At 39.4% G+C, this 20,419-nt stretch overlaps 1 protein-coding gene across 3 annotated transcripts in view; it reads left to right on the top strand.

The window, feature by feature from the left end:
• Positions 1–20,419, top strand: part of CTTNBP2 (cortactin binding protein 2) — a 181,696-nt gene that overhangs the window by 68,095 nt on the left and 93,182 nt on the right. For all 3 annotated transcript variants that reach the window (XM_081244582.1, XM_081244581.1, XM_081244580.1), the window contains exon 3: positions 15,320–15,544. In XM_081244582.1, coding sequence (XP_081100708.1) covers positions 15,320–15,544 — 225 coding nt within the window. The remainder of the gene's footprint in view (positions 1–15,319; positions 15,545–20,419) is intronic.

Genomic DNA, 20,419 nt, shown 5'->3' with positions numbered 1-20,419 from the left:
AAAACCTGTTTGAGAATTTTCAGAACAGGAATTTGGTCCAGCAAACATGAAGAGTGTACCTGCCACATCCCTGCCAGTGTGCTTGGTATGTGAATATTCAGTACCCAGAAGTGGTAATTGCTTCCCTGGATAGTATCAGACCACTCTACAGAAGACTTATTTTTCAAACACTTGTTTTAAAATCAATGGTTGAGTAAAATTTTACTTTCTTTTTAATCATCAGAAGCATATCTTCTTTTTTAAAATTTTTATTGGAGTATAGTTGATTTACAATGTTGTTAGTTTGTGCTGTACAGAAAGTGAATCATTTATACATATACATACATCCACTCTTTTTTTTTTTTTTTTTTTTTTTTTGCGGTACGCGGGCCTCTCACTGCTGTGGCCTCTCCCATTGTGGAGCACAGGCTCCGGATGCGCAGGCTCAGTGGCCGTGGCTCACGGGCCCAGCCGCTCCGCGGCATGTGGGATCTTCCCGGACCGGGGCACGAACCCACGTCCCCTGCATCGGCAGGCGGACTCTCAACCACTGTGCCACCAGGGAAGCCCTATCCACTCTTTTAGATTCTGTTCCCATATAGGTCATTACAGAGTACTGAGTAGAGTTCCCTGTGCTATACATTAAGTTCTTATTAGTTATCTGTTTTATATATAGTAGCGTGTATATGTCAATCCCAGTCTCCCAGTTTCTCTCTCTCCTCCCCTTCACCCTTGATAACTATAAGTTTGTTTTCTACATCTGTGACTCTATTTCTGTTTTGTAAATAGGTTCGTTTGTACCATTTTTTTAGATTCCACATATAAGTGATATCATATGATATTTGTCTTTCTCTGTCTGACTTATTTCACTCACTATGACAATCTTTAGGTCCATCCATGTCGCTGCAAATGGCGTTGTTTCGTTCTTTTCTATGGCTGAGTAGTATTCCACTATACATATGTACCACATCTTCTTTATCCATTCCTCCGTTGATGGACATTTAGGTTGCTTCTATGTCTTGGCTATTGTAAATAGTGCTGCAATGAACATTAGGGTATATGTATCTTTTCTCCAGATATATGCCCAGGAGTGGGATTGCTGGATAATATGATAGCTCTATTTTTAGTTTTTTAAGGAACCTTCATACTGTTCTCCATAGTGACTGTATCGGTTTGCATTCTCACCAACAGTGTAGGAGGGTTCCCTTTTCTCCACACCCTCTCCAGCATTTATTGTTGTAGAGTTTTTGATGATGGCCATTCTGACCTCTGTGAGGTGATACCTCACTGTAGTTTTGATTTGCATCAGAAGCATATTTTCTTACCATCGATGTTCTAAGTAGTCTGTTTACCAGAAGCTACTCTTTCGCTAGTTTACTATAATGCAACAAACTTTGGTAGGTTTTTGGATGGTTATATATTTTGTTGGAAAAATTCTACCAGTTTATTCAGTATCTAGAAGTTTTAGAAAGCAATGTGATTTAGAGCTTCAGCAAATGAGTGGCTAGTGTACATTTGTTATTTTAAGGCTACAAATTGAATATTTACATGTTGACATCTAAATTTACCCTGAGAGCTGAAAAACACATCCATTAATAAGGCAAAGCTTATAAAGTTAATGGCACAACAGTATCTCCTTTCTATAAATGTGCTGTTTGAGAACACATCATTGGACTTACGTTAGAACTGATTTCACGTATCGAAGAGTGGTATTGAAATAGGATTCTATTGTATTTTGTTCTAGGTCTTTGTATTTTGGTTTGTAATCCTTTAAAAAAATCTCTCAAAGGACTTTATATCTTCTCTATCCCTGGACTGTTGTATTCATGTGCACTTCTGTAAGTGTCGGATGATGAGTTCATTTCCATCCACGGACATGTTGATTCTATTTTACTGCACATGTAGCATCTCATGAGCGCACCCTCAGTGCTTGGCCTTCCACTACACTGAGGGGTGTCTAGAATAATGGACCATTAGGAGCACAGGGCTTTTCCCTTAAGGAGTATGATGCAACCGAAGAGGCAGGATAGTTCTAAGTGTGTGAATGCACACATGAACACAATCACTCAGCATGCTAGAAGCTTGATAAACTTCTCCTGGGAGCTCTAAATAACATGGTGACTTTGGCACTGGCCTCTGACTCCCAACTTCTCATTTCTCTGATGAGATAGGCTAAAGGATATAAAAATAAGCAAAAACTTACAAGCTAGAAAGAATGTCATCATTAGTAAAATGATAGCTATCGTTTATTACACTTGCACTATTGTCCAGGCACCCAGCTAAGTGCCTTATGTGCATTATTTCATTAATCCTTCAAAACAACAGCGACAGCTCTCTGGGTTAGGTACTCTGTTAACTTCATATAACTGGAGAAGACCCAGGGGAGTAAAGTAACCAGCCCGAGTGTACATACCTTGGAAGTGGCAGAGTCACTATTCAAATCCTTTTTGTCTGATCTCTGAGCCCACTCTCTCAACTGTTGTACTTCCCATGTCCTGAAAAATAAAGGAATATCTTCTAGGTAGAATGTTTGTGTGACCAGACAGAGGGATGAATGAGGACCGACCGACTCACTTCCTGGGTCCCTGTGATGCTCTCTCAGGAGGTGGACCTGTAACGTGCAAAGAGCCAGCCAACTCCTACCTCCTAGGATTTGGAGAGGCGAGGGCAGGCTAAGGGATAGGTAGGGAGTTGTCACTTGAAATCCCTCTCTATGTGAAGGAGAAGCATCTGAAAGGAAGGTTGCTGCAACAACCAGAGAGCTGTCTGGGCAATGGGGCCACTGCCTAACATTCTGTCAGGACAGAGGATGCCACAGACATGCGCTCATGCCTAGTGGACAGGTTCAGCCAAAGAGACTTCTTGTTCTTAACACACAGGCTGGGGGGCACCTAACAGGAGCCCATATGTCTCATGGGGGCTGTGGCTCTGACTTGCTGTCACTCTCAGCTGAAAGCAGCCTTGGGATGTAAATTTGCACCAGTCTGCTCACTGCTCCCGATATTAGAGGAGCCTTTTAATGGCAACTGGCTGGAGAGTCAGGATATTCAGGGAGCTTCTACCTTACCTGCTTGTGGATAAACACCAGATCTGGGTAGACTCCTACTGACCCAAAGATGGAGTAAACAGAAAAAAAGAAAAGAAAGAGAAAAACCCATAGGGCCTATGAAAGATTTTGCAGCATAGAACAAGGAAGATAACACTTAAAATGCAAAGGAACAACCTACATCTGACAAAAATTATTATGAGAAACGAGTAAATTTTAGAAAGTAATTTTTAGATAGCATCTGCTTTGTGTCTTAAAATTCAAGGAAACATAGGCTCTGAAGTGAGACGGAATGGTGGGTGAGCCAGATTGTGATGGAGAGCTGACTGGTTGCACAGCTGAGGGGAAGAAAGCAGAGAATGGGGCGTGGATCTTGGAGGCAGATTGCTGGAGTGAGTCCTGGCTGCACCCCTTGTAGCCACACAACCGTAGACAAGCCCCTTGCCCTCTCAGTGCTGCAGTGCTCTTACCTGTAATGGGAGGACAGCGGTACCTACCTAATATGGTCATTACGAGACTTCAGAATGCACTAGGAGAATTAAAGTATCTATTAGAAGTAAGAGTGAAAAAAATCAGCACTATATAAACATTGAACCCATGACAAATTTAAGATTTCCCAGAACCCAGAGGAAGGGATTAAAGTGACAAATTAGAGATGAAGATACATGTGTGTAGAACATAGAGAATGGAGATCCACTGGGAGAAAAATTGGTGCTCCTCAGAGAGACTAGGACGAGTGAAATGGTTGCTGTAACCAAGGTGTAGCAGAGTCTTTAGATGAAAAAGCTACATGCCAGGAAAATACCAGCCAACACCAGGAATAATCCTAAATGTTATTTATTAATTTTAAGGTTAGAAAATTGATTTAATCAGGCAGAAAAGCAGGAGGCTTACCTGAAAGGGAGCAAAATCCACCTGGCTGTGGACTTGCTCCTGTGCACTGTTGGATACAGAAGGAGTCTTAGGATACCCCCTAAGAGTGTTTTTACCCAGACAAAGTAAATGTAAGAAGGAAATAGAAGTCATCTTCAGATGAGCAAAGATAGAAAATATTCCCATCCAAAAGCTGCTTGAAAAGTAAATGAACTGAAGATTTACCTAGTTGGGAATAAGCATAAAGATATTAAGTGTGGAAATAATGGTAGGAAAGTGTACGGAGAAGCAGGAAATTGGTTATTCTTATCTTTGGCTGAGGCATCAAAGTGCTTACGAGAATCTTTATAGACTTACTGATTGTGTTGGGCCAGAGCTGTGTTTGAAGAGTTACATAGATGATTCTGATGAGCAGCTAGGATTGAGAACTACTGCTTCAGCAATTTTAGTCAAGATAAAGTATGTACTGTACAGAGATAATTAGGGAAGTGGGGATATTAACAAAGATTTGTAAAAAGTATCCCTTTATTCTCAAATTTATGGTAATTGATTTGAAAATAGAAAACTATAATATATAAAAGCAAATTTTAATAAAAGATTATTTTCCAATGGCAAGAGTTAATTTTATGAAAAAGTTTTCTTTCCTCAAATGTGTTCTTAATTTATACATAATTTCAATCAGAGGTATCATTGCTTTAATTTTTAGAAGTTGTAAGCCTAAATTTCATCTAGAAGAATAAGCTGGTAGCATAGCAAAGAAATTCTTAGAAACTGATATTGTGAAGGAGGCTTGTCCTTTTGGTGGATAGCATTTAATAATACAAATGAAAACATTTGTACTGGAGAATTATGAATAGGAAGATAAACGAAACAGAGTAAAAGATATAAAAAGACCCAGTACTGTAGAAGTAAGGCAATTCATAATAATAAAAGGATACTTCTTCACAAAGACATATTATAAATGTGTATGCAACTAATTACAGATCTCAAAATATCTGAAGCAAAAATTGATAAAATTGAAGGGAGAAATAGGCAATTTCATAATCATAGTAGATTTTAATATCTCTCTCAGTAGTTGATAGAACAATTAGCAGTTGATAGAGAAAAAGAACATAGATAATATGAACAACACTATCAACCATTTTAATTAATTGACATTTGTATTCAGTGACCTCAATAGAATTAAATGGGAAAAAAGTAACAATAAGCTATTTGGGAAAATTCCAAATATCTGGAATTTTTTGAAAAAAAAACCTTCAATGTGACAAAGACAGAATCACAAATTTAGAAAATGAATTGAATGGCAGCAAAATACATCAAAATATTTGAAATACAGCTAAAACAATGTTGAGAGGGAAATTGAGAGACTTAAATGCTTGTATTAAAAAGAAGAAAGATCTAAAAATCAATGACCTAAGATTCTACAGTAAGAAACTACAAGGAGGAGAACAAAGTGAACACTAAGTAGAAGGAGATTTTTGTCGTTGTTGTTAAAGATCAGCAATTAAGAAAATACAAAATAGACAACACAGAAAATTAATGAAGCCAAAAGCTGGCTATTGAAAAAAATCAACAAAATTGACATATTCCTGGCTAAAATGAGCAAGAACAAAAGAACACAAATCACCAATATTAGGAATGAAAAAAATGATTATCACTATAGATCCTACAGATAGTAAAGTGATATTAAGTGAATACTGTGAACAACTTCAACACCCCAGGGGAAGTGGTCACATTTCTTGAAAAATACAACTTACAAAATTGATACAAGAAGAAATAAATCCAAATGGCTCTGTATCTATTTAAAAAATTCATTATTAAAAACCTTGCCCTAAAGAAAACTTCAGACCCAAATGGTTTCACTGGTAAATTCTATCAAACATTCAAAAAATAAATAATACTAATATACACAAAACTTTTCAGAAAATACAGGAGGGGGCATCATGGCCCAACTCATTTTTTGAGGTTGGCGGTATCCTAATCTCCAAACTGATAAAGATTTTTTAAAAATACAGAAGAAAAACATGGACCAATCTCCCTCATAACTATAGATGCAAAAACACTACTGCTGGTGGGAATAAAATTGGCAAACACCCTCTCACGAGGAATTTGGTAATGTATTTCAAAAGTCTTCATTATGGTGAGGTATGTTCCCTCAATGCCCACTTCCTGGAGAGTTTTTTTGTTTTTTAATCACAAATGGATGTTGGATTTTGTCAAAAGCTTTTTCTGCATCTATTCAGATGATCATATGGTTTTTATTAATTAATTTATTTATTTTTGCTGTGTTGCGTCTTCATTTCTGTGTGAGGGCTTTCTCTAGTTGTGGCAAGCGGGGGCCACTCTTCATCGCGGTGCGCGGGCCTCTCACTATCGCGGCCACTTGTTGCGGAGCACAGGCTCCAGACGCGCAGGCTCAGTAGTCGTGGCTCACGGGCCTAGTTGCTCCGCGGCATGTGGGATCCTCCCAGACCAGGGCTCGAACCCGTGTCCCCTGCATTAGCAGGCAGATTCTCAACCACTGCGCCACCAGGGAAGCCCAGATCATATGGTTTTTATTCAATCTGTTAATGAGGTATATCACACTGATTGATTTTTGGATACTGAAAAACCCTTTCATACCAAAATGTTTTTATTTTTTAACCCAGTAATACTACCTCAGTGAATTTTATAAATATTCCCACAGGTTTACCTCCAGGGATGTTAGAACAATTGAAAGCAAAATAAGTGATAAACAATGAGCTTTTTTAGTATGTAAGGGTTCATTTATGGAATACTATTAAAATATTGATATAGATCATTGAAGTGGGAACTGTTTAGCAAACTAAATGAGAAAGTTTGCTTAAAACATATTCCCTTAAGTCCTTGATAGCTATTTTTAGTACGTGCTTGGAAAAAATAAGTTGTAGAGTACCAGGCAAACTTAATAGTAACTACTTTCTGAAGATTGAATCATGGATTTTTTTTTCTTTTTCCCTTTTATCATATTTTCCCAAGTTCAGCAAACATGTATTATTTTAAATAAAAAAATAGTTCAAATATGCTTATAGATGTGGATGAACACACTTACTTAGTTTTTTATTAATGTTGAGTAATAGTGCCTCTTTTATGAAATTTAAAATTATTGATCTTTGATATGAAAAGTTTGTTTCTAGTTAAGGGTCATTGAAAATGTCTAATCCCAGTAATAGAAGCTATTACTTCTATCAGCCTTAAATAAGTAATTGGTACATGTGGTGTATTGTACTGGTAGTACAGAGACATAAAAGGCATGGTTTTAACTGTCTAGTAGAGGTAAAGATATAGCTAATTGTAGCAATTAACTGCCCAGGGCAGAGTTGGCAGCTCGTTCATCTGTGCTCCAGTTCTGACTGATGGGTGGTGACTGCCTGGAGAGATGTATTAAGACACATTGGGGGCTTCCCTGGTGGCGCAGTGGTTGAGAGCCTGCCTGCCGATGCAGGGGACACGGGTTCGTGTCCCGGTCCGGGAAGATCCCACATGCCGCGGAGCGGCTGGGCCCGTGAGCCATGGCCGCTGAGCCTGCACATCCGGAGCCTGTGCTCCGCAACAGGAGAGGCCACAACAGTGAGAGGCCCGCGTACCACAAAAAAAAAAAAAAAAAAAAAAAGACACATTGGGAGGCCATTCCTGGATTCAGTTTAAAGTGTGCTGATAGTTTAATAAATGTCTACTCCGAGCAAGGGAGCAGAACAGTGAGGCATAGTGTACGATTCTCGACCTAGTTAGGCAATAAAGGTAATCTTATTTTTACAGATGAGCATGGGCCACTGAGATGAGCACTGATGGGTGTGTGCAAGGTGATAAGTTGCAGGCAAGGTCAACGTAAAGGATTAGGAGATTACTTCTGGCTCTGGCTTCTGTGAAATCAAGCCATTTCATAGATTCTGTTAGAATGGTCTACATTTCTGTGAGAAAATTGGTGGTTTATTGAAGTATGACTTCCAGATTTTAGCCTCAGGAACCAGATAAATCTAAGTCAGTCTTGATATATGATTCACGATATTCATTATGTAAATGTATTCCTGGCATGACAGTTTCTGCACATCCAGATTATTTTGTCCACGAGCAGGTAGGATGTTATGGCTGCAAGGTTGGGGCATAAGAGTGGGAGGGGAGAGAGCAGGGAAAACTTGACTCTTCTCTGACATACTCCGCCTGCATTGCAGGAAAGGTCACATGATGCCATGACATGCCTTCATTTCTGTGTCCCGTGTATGTCTTGCCACATATAAGCAATATCTGAAATGTGTTCACTCAACTGAACTATTTAGACTTTTTGACATTTTATTCTTATTCCAGGACGTTATATCTTGTTCCTGGCTAGTGAATTTCTAAGCCTTTGTGATCATTGAAGGGCAGTGACTATCCTCCATAAGACGGTGTAACTTTCACATAGCTGTTCCCACCCTCTGGGCTCTACTTAACCACTCTGTGTGTGTGTGTGTGTGTGTTGTATATGAATGTGTAAACCCACTCCCAGAATATTTCACCCCTCTTAGAGTGAAATTTATTTGCAAGTAGGATTTTTCCCCTTTACTTCTTAGAAGAGCTCTTAATTTTCGTTTCAAAAAAATTTTGGGTCTACTGAAACTTCTTACCACTAAGACAGAGATTTAGAGCTAGATAGAGGAATTTTTACGTTGACTTCTTGGAAAAATATGTATTTTCCATCCCTCTTGATTTAGAAGCCAACGGCCTTCCTGATTTTTGAGACCCCTGCTCCCCATTTCTACCATTTCAGCCGATGTTTGAAACACAGCCAGAGGCAGATTTCACTCCAGTCCAGTGCAACCTATTGTATCTTTGGAACAGCTTTGACCCTTAAACATTCCTTATTATAATGGTGATAATTCTGTTCCTTGGGAATCAGGTAAATAGTTAAATACCTCTTTAAACATGAAATGACTTCAGATATTGAAAGAATACTCTAAGTCTTTTAAGCATTCCTATTTTCTTCTTATACTCAGTTCTGTTTTCAGGTCCTTTTTCTATTGATCATTCTTTAAATATTTCACCCAGAAGTGAGCCCAGCAGTCCAGGGATTGTCTAGTTCTGACAGCTATTTTCTATTAATTAATGAAGCCTGATGTGGAGTCCTGATTTGAGGTGTGGTGGAGGAACAGTGTTCATTTCGTGGTTCAGTCCTTGAATGTAGGATTGATTGCAGCCCCTAAGTGATTTTCATACTTGCCTCTGTGTTTCTACTCAAGAACTGACTCATATTTATTCCTGTGAAAGTCCATCTTGTCAGATTGGGTTCATCATTTCGACCATCCGTCCCTTGCAGTTTTTGTTTTTTTTTTTTTTTTTTTTTTTGCTGTGTTGGGTCTTCGTTTCTGTGCGAGGGCTTTCTCTAGTTGTGGCAAGGGGGGGCCACTCTTCATCGCGGTGCGCGGGCCTCTCACTATCGTGGCCTCTTGTTGTGGAGCACAGGCTCCAGACATGCAGGCTCAGTAGTTGTGGCTCACGGGCCTAGTTGCTCCGCGGCATGTGGGATCCTCCCAGACCAGGGCTCGAACCTGTGTCCCCTGCATTGGCAGGCAGATTCTCAACCACTGCGCCACCAGGGAAGGCCTCCCTTGCAGTTTTGTATCATTGGCATCCATGACAGTGGCCACTGTGTTGAGTAGGCTGGAGCTGAGGACGGAATTCCTCTGCAGTCTTCTTGCAGTTAGATCTGTATTAATGCTTGTGGGTTTTGGGTTTGGTTTTTTAATTTTTAGGTAGTCAGTGCTTTTTGATAATATGCTTTTGGGGAAAAGCATATTTAGAAACCGTTTTTCTTATTGAACTGTATTTTGCACTTGCATAAAATCTCTGAAGAATCTTGGGGGAAAAACGCTTAAGTTTGATTACATTCTGTTAGTATATGGTCAGTAACAATGAAAGTACGTATAGAGCATATGGAAAGCTGTTAACTACTTAGAATATTGTCATATTTTTGTCTTTCAAACTTTATTTCTTTGTATCGGTTTGAATAGTGTTGTAAACAATACTTATTTTTGAAGCTTTTTCTAGTTTTCCAAAATACTCTAGTCATAATTACAAAATACTTCAGTGAGTAGGCTTTGGAGAAAGACTGCCTAGGTTGAATACCAGCTCTTGCTGAAATGACCTTGGGAGAGTAAGTTAATCTTTCTGAGCCTCAGTCTGCTTGTCTATAAAATGTGAATTTAAAAAGTGGCTGTCTTCTGGACTTAGTTTTAGGAGAAAGTGAGTATGAAAACCTAGCAATAAAAAATATGCTCTCAGTAAAAGTTATCTTTTATAAGTATTGATATTTTTTAATGTTACAAAATCATTCCATCTTTTCATAAGACAAAATAATTTTAGCTACAAGTTTGTCAATATGTTTTAAAATTAATCGGTGATATGCTTTAATTGTGACTTACAATCCAAGTTGTAGGGTTTTTTTCCTAAGAGGATTACATGCTATAGAAAAAGTTGAATAGCTAAAGTACTTTTCTTTTTATTATCACTGGTCGGGTCCAACCTACTTCAGTTGATCTTACAAAACAATGAAAGCCAAAAGTAGGAACTCTGTATTGGTCAAATCCTCCATTAGTAATGGCCATGTTTTTAATTCTTGCTTGTGATTTTCTCAAGATTCTATAAAGCTTCACATTCTGATGAAATTATATTTTTACTTATCAGTATAGATGGTTTTAAGAATTTGAGTCTGTTTTCATAATTATAGTTAGCCTGTGTCTTCAAATGACTCATTACCCTGAAATGCATTTCATTCTCAAATAATTCTGATGCATAAACGAAGAAGTTATCTGCACATTCAGCTCTTCCTTTTTTTTTTAAGGATCGGCCTCTTCAAGCGCAGTATGATACACATTTTAAGTCCTTTTTTTATTACACAGTCTCCTTAAATATTAATACTTGTATATATTGTTGATCTGCCCTTTTTTTTTTTTTTGGCAGTACGCGGGCCTCTCACTGTTGTGGCCTCTCCCTCCCATTGCGGAGCACAGGCTCCAGAAGCGCAGGCTCAGCGGCCATGGCTTACAGGCCCAGCTGCTCCGCGGCATGTGGGATCTTCCCGGAGCGGGGCACGAACCCGTGTCCCCTGCATCGGCAGGCGGACTCTCAACCACTGCGCCACCAGGGAAGCCCGATCTGCCCTTTTTAAAAGTAATGTGGTACATTCAAAATTAAGCAATCTGTTACAAAGAAAGATATGCTAAGAAAGGTATACTTCTTACAAGAATGTTACAAGAAATAAACATTAATAGTTGAAAAATGAGAACCCCTGCTTCTAACTTTAAGACAAGGATATAAAAAATGCATGTTGAATATATGTAACATGTATAAATAAATTCCTGTATGGCTATAGAGTAGAATTATTACCTGGCATCTCTTAAGGCAGGGGTCGCCAACCCCCAGGCTGCACAGCAGGAGGTGAGCGAGGGTGAGCAAGTGAAGCTTCATCTGCCACTCCCCGTTGCTCCCATTACTGCCTGAACCATCCATTTTCCCCGCCACCCCCCAGTCCATGGAAAAATTGTCTTCCACAAAACCAGTTCCTGGTGCCAAAAAGGTTGGGGACCACTGTCTTAAAGCAATAAACATGGGATCAGGGGTCAGTTTAATGGAATGCATAAAATCTTTCACATTCATTTTACCTGAGGTTTCCAGGCTTTTAGGAACTTTAAAAGAAAATGAAATCATATTTGTTGTGTATACTCTAGGGGTCCTAGAGACAAATGAGGCTGATTCATTGATCTCGTTTTGAAAATGAAGGATACCAGGGACAAAGTTGCATAGCTTGTTAGCCCTGCTTCTTCCCTTAAAAGAAGCTAATGTATGTGTCTTGAACTTCGTCATAAAGGTTAAGCGTCAGCCTATATTGGCAAAGCAAATCAGTTGGCAGTTTTATGTTTATGATCCTGTAGACATATAATTATACAACATTTTCAGCAGGAAAAAAATTGCCCACACTTGACAATGCCACAGTTAAAGCTAGTAATTTTAAAATAAAGCCCAAATACAACAAAAAATACCTGCAAAATGTTCACAGTAGTAAAAAAAAAAAAAAAAGTATTAAAAATTTTCAGGGGACTTCCCTGGTGGCACAGTGGTTAAGAATCCGCCTGCCAATGCAGGGGACACGGGTTCAAGCCCTGGTCCGGGAGGATCCCACATGCCGCAGAGCAACCAAGCCCGTGTGCCACAACTACTGAGCCTGCGCTCTGTAGCCCGTGAGCCACAACTACTGAGCACAAGTGCCACAACTACTGAGCCCACACACCTAGAGCCCATGCTCCACAACAAGAGAAGCCACTGCAATGAGAAGCCCGCACACCACAACAAAGAGTAACCCCCGCTTGCCGCAACTAGAGAAAGCCTGCGTGCAGCAACGAAGACCCAATGCAGCCAAAAATAAATAAATAATTAAAAAATTTTTTTCAGACCATAATATCTGTTTAAACTGGAAATAGTCTATGATATATGTATTTCCTCTTATATAAAAGTTAATTTTAACCCATTTATCAAAAGTTCGCTCTGATTTAAGAATAACGTGTGTGGTTAAGAAATGGCTTGAGGGCTTCCCTGGTGGCGCAGTGGTTGAGAGTCCGCCTGCGGATGCAGGGGACACGGGTTCGTGCCCTGATCAGGGAAGATCCCACATGCCGTGGAGTGGCTGGGCCCGTGAGCCATGACTGCTGAGCCTGCGCGTCCGGAGCCTGTGCTCCGCAACGGGAGAGGCCACAACAGTGAGAGGCCTGCGTACTGCAAAAAAAAAAAAAAAAAAAGAAATGGCTTGAGTTAGTGTTACACATATTGTACATCATAAAATATGTTGGATGTGTTAGTAGACATCAGGTAATTTTAACTGGTTGTTAAAATGTAAGTTTCAGCAGGGGACCCATAGTGATAAATATTAGTTACTAAAAGGAGGACCAAGATGCAAAATTTTCAGAAGACAGTTTGAAATCCAGCTTTGACTTTTAAATTCCTTACCCACATTAAGGGTATAAAAAAACCTAATTGTTGGAGATTAAAGAGAGAAAGGTTTTTATGAAAGAGCATTTCTCTGGAGAGAATGCTGTGCATCCCCCCATTTAGTTGCTTTTCCCTTCACCTCAAGAGGAAAGTGCTTCAGCCAGACTAATTAATGACTTACTAGGTTTCTCCTTATTAGGTCTTGGTGCTCTGAGTGGAGGTGGGGCTGAAAAAAGCAGGCATTCTGTGGAAATGACAGAAAGATGGTTGCAGTGGTCATCTTGCACTCCCAGATTTTCTTTAAATGAAGATTCAGGAGTGTTTCCCATAGACTAGGTTGGGCCATAGCCATCAAAGAGTAGGAATGAGATTGATTCAGATCCTGTTCAGTAGAGAAGTCTGGAGAACATGGGACCTCAGCCAACAAAAAAAACTGGACTGTAGATGCTACAGAAAATATGTATGCAAGGGTGGCTTCATGGGTGTGCAGGCTGTGTGGTCACAAAGGGCCATGCACTTAGAAGGACCCTAGACTTGGTTAAAGGATATGCCGTTACCATCTTGAAATTCTTAGTAACTTTTAGCAAAGAGCCCATGTTTTCATTTTGTACTGGGCTCTGCAGGTTATGTAGTCTCTCCTAAATTTATGATTTACATTGGGGAAACTGTAGATGAAGGGTCCCCAGCAGTGAGAAGGGGTGTGTGGCTTTCTCAAGCTACCAAGCACTTCATGGGAAAAGAGTAGGCTTTAAGTATTTGCCACACCCGGTTGGTAAGGCTAGTTTCTCGACTGAACCAGTCAGGTAGAACGCTCCTGTTCCTCTCACCTCCATCTTCATCATCATCCTCTATCTCTGGTCCCTTCCAACCCAGAGAGGACTAAAACAGCTAAGAAAGAGGGGGAGAAGATTGGATGAAAGAGAGGTTTTCTTAAACGCTTCCTTCCCAGGTGGTGCAGATCTTAGCTGGGGAAGGGAAGCCATCATACCACTGAAGTTGGATATTCTAATAACCAAACTGAGACTTTTATATTTTAAAGTGACTGTAGGAATTGTATTAGATAAAAGTAATTAGAAAAACCATGGGGACTATCCCAAGTTTTCATCCAGAGGTGTGGGATGAACTACTACATTGAATAAAAATTAATAGAAAAGTGAAGGACAGAATGAAATTGCTTTTGTAATTGCATCTCTGAAGTGATACTTATTCAGCTTATTGATTACATAATTGAATTTGAAGAATCTAGAAATACGAAATGCTTTTTGATTCATAAATCACTTTGACTTTTAAGTGTAAAATGATCCTCTGAAAGCTAGCTTAAATTTATGGTGAAATTGGACTTTTCTTAAATTGTATTTCCTAATCTAATTTGGTAATAAGAAAAGAAACATTAGATTTTCCCACTTTTGCACTTGTGTTTATCTACTTTTTGGCTTGCTGATAGTGGTCTTAAAATGGAAAAGTTGAGTTAGTCAATGCAGTTGCCTTTAAATTAAGGAAATGTATGTAATATTTCTTTAGAAAGCATGTTTAACATTTGGACAATTAAGCTTGATTTATTGTAATTTAGTTTTTCCACTGGCAGTGACATAGAATAATTTTTTCTGGTCGCTATTCCAAATGACCTGAGTTAGGAAAATGTTGCTTGTTTTCAATATATTTCTACTGCTATTTTCCATTTTATGCAAAGGCCATTCACTGTAGGCTAATTATAGAAAATTGCATTTAGTGCCAAGTGGAAGTGAAATTTACTTTAATGTTGATGGACTGACATTTAAAATAAAATGAGGCTATGTTCTTTCCTGGGACTCTGTGAACTATATTTTAATGTCCTTCAATGATGAGAAGACATTTACATCTTCCTAATTTTCTGGAGGTTTTTTTTGTAGTTGGTTACACTTCACAAAATGTGAATATTGTGATTTTTGACATAAAAAAATTCATGAAATATTTTCTTCTTCAAATATTTATAAAATTCTGTCTGTACAAAACTTGGAGATTTATATTTTGTGATTTAACGTGACAAGGATTATGTGTAATGTAAGTTCTGTAAACATATTATTTTGTTTTTGAATTTTTGCTAAAAGTTATTTTGTTGTTGATATTTTTTATTTTACTCTAAATGAGAAAAGACTAAAATTCAGATCCTTGAAGGAGTAGGTGTCATGGGAAAAAAAAAAAAACTGTATTTGCAGCTTTTGTAATTTAAAAGACAATATTCCAAAGGAAGAAAATTTGAAAGTAGACTGAGTGGCATGGCAGGCTGGTCAAGGGTTTGGGGTCACAGTCCCCTTACCTCTCACTCACCACCTGACATCACACGTAAGCTATTACTCATGACAGTTGTGAATACCATTTGGAGCAGTAATCACAGAACCTTCATATAAATAGTCTTCTGTATATTTTCATTTCTTTCTTGAATACATTCCTTTGATTTTGTTCTAGGCTCGCAGGAAGGAGGTATTTATCCAGGAACGGTATGGGAGATTTAATTTAAATGACCCATTCCTGGCACTGCAGAGAGACTATGAAGCAGGTGCTGGCGATAAAGAGAAGAAGCCAGTTTGTACCAACCCCCTCTCCATCCTCGAAGCAGTCATGGCCCACTGCAGAAAAATGCAAGAAAGGATGTCCACACAACTGGCTGCTGCTGAGAGCAGACAAAAGAAGGTATTGAGACTTTCAAACAATTCTTTTTCCCATAACACAGTGTAGAATGAAGAGACCATCTCTGAGGTTGTTGTTTTGTTCTTAAATATTTTCAAGAAGAGTTGGGATAAGGACTTAGAAATTCAAACTACTGACAAATTCTGGTGGCCCTTCTCAAATGTAACTCAAAATATAACACTAAATCATAAAAGAAGTATGACAAATTATGTTTCCCATAATGTTTACTGTGATGCTTTCATTAAAATAATGGATTTTTTTGGGGGGGGTGGATTTCCCTTTCCTAGTGCCCTAAGACATGCTTAACTGTTAGATGAGTGATCCAGTAATGCAACCAGGACTGATCATATGGTGGCATCCCCAACTTAGTTTATCCAGCTTTTGTCTCCAGTATTTCTTTGCAACTAGAAATTATTTTTTTTTTTGAAAATGAAAATAGTTTGAGAATAGAATGAAAGTTTGCATAGTATATGCAATCTCACAGCATGTCATCTTGAAGTTCTGGTTCATCTCAGACTCACCTCTGGGGTCTGATGGTGTGTCTGCTGCAGACCTCCAGGCTCCTACTCACATGTGTTTCATTTAAACCAGCCTCCTCCCCCCTCCTCACCTCCCGCACCACACACATACATATTATTGCACATGAACACGTGCTTCAAAGATTCCTAAGTGATAAAGGCTTACTGCGATCAGCCATAAGGAGATAGAAGTTTAAATTTTGTCCTTCCAATATGCTGCTGAGACTACTGATTCCCTTTATTAGAAAAGAGAGGAAATCAGAGAAGGTAATGATGTCTAATTACTAGAATTAAAAGTAACATGTTCTTCCAACCATTATTAAAGCATAAATTAAAATGTTTCTTCTGTTTGTCCTTTTCAGAGAACTTATTATAGCTCACATTTAACACCTGGTTAACAATTAACCTGAATGCACTATACTGTATAAATGTCTATGATACTGTCATTGAATGTGTACGCTTTCTCCCTGTAATTGTATCCTTGCATTAACCTATATATGCCAGCGTTCTGTTATAGGTGTTGAATGAAAGCAAACCTTTTGCTCAGTATGCCACAGAGTAGAAAACTAAAGCACTGGGTAAAATAGTAAAGAATAGAAGGCCTTCCCTGCATGGGAGACCGAATCACACAATTTTACACTGGACTCTGCACACCCTCTAGGAAGCCCTGCAGACAACCACTGAGGTCTCTGGAGCTTTTCAAAAATCCCCACAAACCACATAAGCAAGAGCCACTGTGTTTCCGCTGATGTCACTAAAGCTCATTTGTATGTCTTGGATGAGACACATTTCAATTATGTTCTTAATGTGTCAAATGAGCTATTTCATAATAAAGTACATCTCGCTTTTATGCTGTGTTATCAAAAATCAAGAAAATATTTTTTTATTGTAGTTTTCATTCAATACGTGAAATGCATGCTTTCCTAAATTTTACTTCTGTTTTGCATTTTATCTATCATTCCTCTTAGAGAAAAAAAGAAATTCATTTCAAGTTGAATCAAAGATTTTATTATCTAGTTGATTTTTTTTTTAATCAGCTTACATCCTGTTTATTTCTGAATGACTGGGTCATTTCCAACCTGGCTGGAAGTGAAAGGAAATTGTTTCTGTCCTAGGGGTCCTGAGAGGCTAGTATGAAATGAGCCAGTGATCTGTCTCCCGCCTATAATGGGGATACAGGGGTCCTTTATGGCCAAATTCACTGGCTGTGCAGTCTCAGTCTGTCCGAGAGGCAGTGCTACCCTTTGTCCCTAAAGGATATTCTATTACGGTAGATTGTAACATGTGAGAAGAGTTACAGTTTGTATCTTATCCCAAGTCTTTATTTATTAAGAAAGTATTAGAGCAGCTAATAAGGCCAGGAACAACAAAGTCATTTTAGCAACAAAATTACCTGTCACCTTTACTCTTGAAAGTAAATATATTAACCAAACATCTTCAGTTCTCTCGCATGTAGAGTAAATTGGAGCTTTAGAAATCTAAAAGCATTAAGATACAAAAATCCATTATTTTAAATGAGTCCACGTCTTTAAATCACTGCCACAGCAAAAGTCAGGGAAAGCAAAGTTCCCATTATCTACAATTCAAGTATTTATTATCTGACACTGGGCATAGCTCTGTGGTGATTCTAAGACATTTGGCCCGAACGCTGCTCTGGTTGCCCTCTCAAGGCGGGAGAAGAGACTTCGTGCTCATTGATGCGTTGGTTCCTGCTGAGACTACTAATAGGAGGGTTAACTGTTCGGTAATTTGTGTGCCAGGAAAATTTGGGCAAGAGTCAATTTGGCAAATGGCCTGAGCCTCAAGCCACTTTGAATAAGCTAATGAGTAATCATCATGGGGAACTTTGCCTCTGGTAATATACTCCCCCGTTTAGAACCAGTAACCTAGGGTGCTTGTTATTTGGGTTTTTATTATTTATCTTATGCATCATCTGTTAATACAGCTTCTTTTCTAATTTATTTTCAGTCATTTTATACATACATACTATAATTTCTAGCCCTGAGATAGGAAAGATCTTTTAATTTGATCAGAGCCTTTAAAAGAAAGAAGCCAAAATAACAACTAGGAAATTCAGAAGGGGACAGTTTTTTTCACCACAGGAAAAACTAAATGTAGTTCTGTGTATTAGACAGAGCTCCTTCTAGGCGGCCGCTCAGTATGATGTGGTCAGTTGCATGCTGGTAGCTGCGTCAGGCAGAATTTGCAGTTGCGAGCAAGTGAATCCAGTATTCTTGAGTTAAGCAGAAACAGCATTTATTTGTTCACTTACAGCATGGTAGAGCATGGCTGGGAGAACTAGGGGACAAGCTCATACCAGCCAGCATCACTGACAAATGCTCACCGTAGATCTAGTCTGCTGTGGCTGATCCTTCTGCTGTGAGCTAGATACTGAAGCTTGTTGACACCAGACAGCACCACTGCCATCACTGCCCTGGGTCTTGAGTGGTGCCTCCCCTGGCCCTGCTTCTTTGCGTTACTCATTTCCTAGTTGAAGCCTAAGAGTAGGTGCATTTGATTGGGCAACCTTAGGCCCCATGCCCTCTCCTTAGCTACAAGACTGGGAAAGCAACTACTGGCCATATTTAACTACTATAGGAGAGAACCAGAGGTGGAGAATTCTTCTGACATAGGAAGGAGTTTCAGGTGCTAGACAACCAAAGAAATGACAAATGGATGAGAAAAGAGCAATCAAAATATGTGTTTTGTTTATTTATTTGTTTGTTTGTTTGTTTGTTTGTGGTACGTGGGCCTCTCACTTTTGTGGCCTCTCCCGTTGCGGAGCACAGGCTCCGGACGTGCAGGCTCAGCGGCCATGGCTCACGGGCCCAGCCGCTCCGCAGCATGTGGGATCTTCCCGGACCGGGGCACGAATCCGTGTCCCCTGCATCGGCAGGTGGACTCTCAACCACTGCGCCACCAGGGAAGCCCCTGATTTTGTTTATTTCATATGCCTTTTTCTTCCCATTATAAATAATTGTAATTTGTTTTGCCATTTGTATTCACTGTTTTCTACTTCATTATATAATGGTTATAACATACAAATATAATTAATTTTAAATTGTTTTCATGATTTCTATTCAAGGATAACATGGTAGAGAAACAGCTAAAATAACATTTTTAGGAAGAATGTTTAGGACGCTTTGTAAACGAATGATTGTTTTTAGCTCCTTCCTGAGTCTTTTTTGTATAACTCATTATTACGCTTCAAGATGCATTTGGACTCCCCAGGAGCACTGCAGAGTGAGCATTAAGGGGAGCTGGAGACTGAGGTCTGCAGCTCTGAGCAGGGATTTAGAGGAGAGAACAACTTGCCTCATCCATGTCTTCCCTTCTCTCTTTTGAAACTAGATCAAGAGGAAGGGGCACTTCGTCCCAACTTACCCTTCCCCCTCCCCGTGTCCTCAAGTCCATTCTCTATGTCTGCGTCTTTATTCTTGTCCTGCCCCTAGGTTCATGAGAACCATTTTTTTTAGAGGGGTGGGATAGGGAGGGTGGGAGGGAGACACAAGAGGGAGGGGATATGGGGATATATGTATACGTATAGCTGACTCACTTTGTTATACAGCAGAAACTAACACAACATTGTAAAGCAATTATACTCCAATAAAGATGTTAAAAAAAAAAAAAGAGGAAGGGGCAGGTGAGAACTACAGAGCCCAGCTGCTGACTGGTAGCTCTAGCCTCTATAAAGAAGAAAATCTCAATATACTTCATCGTTACGTATTTGTTTACCAGGATTGGGCAGGTGCCAGTGAGGGTGACCGTGTGGAAAAGAGGACAAGGGTGCAGTGAGTGTTAAAAGATGTGAGGGAGTAATAAAGACTATAATAAAATGTCATAAGAATGTTCTGTGGTTGTGACAGACATGCAGTCTGCTTTCTCATTTTACAAATGACCGTAATTGCTCGCCTCTCTCTTTTACACATTGATTTAGAACTGATTGCCTTTACATTGCTGCTCTGTTCCACCTACAGAGCTTTTCCTTTCATTCTGGAAAAACAGTTGTTTGGTGCTCCCTTCATTCAGAGCTCCCAGTCTGGGTGCTATTCTTGGAGCAACCACCCACTTCCTCACTACCAGTGAAGTTGTGTTAGGTCTTCTAAGCTCTTCCACATAATCCGCTGCTTTTTGCAAAAGGCTTTGGTAATACTGCTCCATGCAGAATTCCCCTTCAGCCATTACTTGGAAGGGGTTGTGAGTAGATATAAATTGGACAATAGTAGAACAGAGTCAGCTGGAACTCGGTAGTCGTTATACACAAGAGGCTGTGGTTCCTTTATAATCTCCGCAGTGTGCAGTTTAGTTGGGGGTGTCTGTTCCTGCCCCTACCCATCAGGTCCACAGTCCGTGGATCACT

The sequence above is a fragment of the Mesoplodon bidens genome, assembly GCF_964165515.1.
Source record: "Mesoplodon bidens genome assembly, chromosome: 9".
Taxonomy (NCBI): Eukaryota; Metazoa; Chordata; class Mammalia; order Artiodactyla; family Ziphiidae; genus Mesoplodon; species Mesoplodon bidens.
This window is presented reverse-complemented; position numbering and strand designations above follow the sequence as displayed.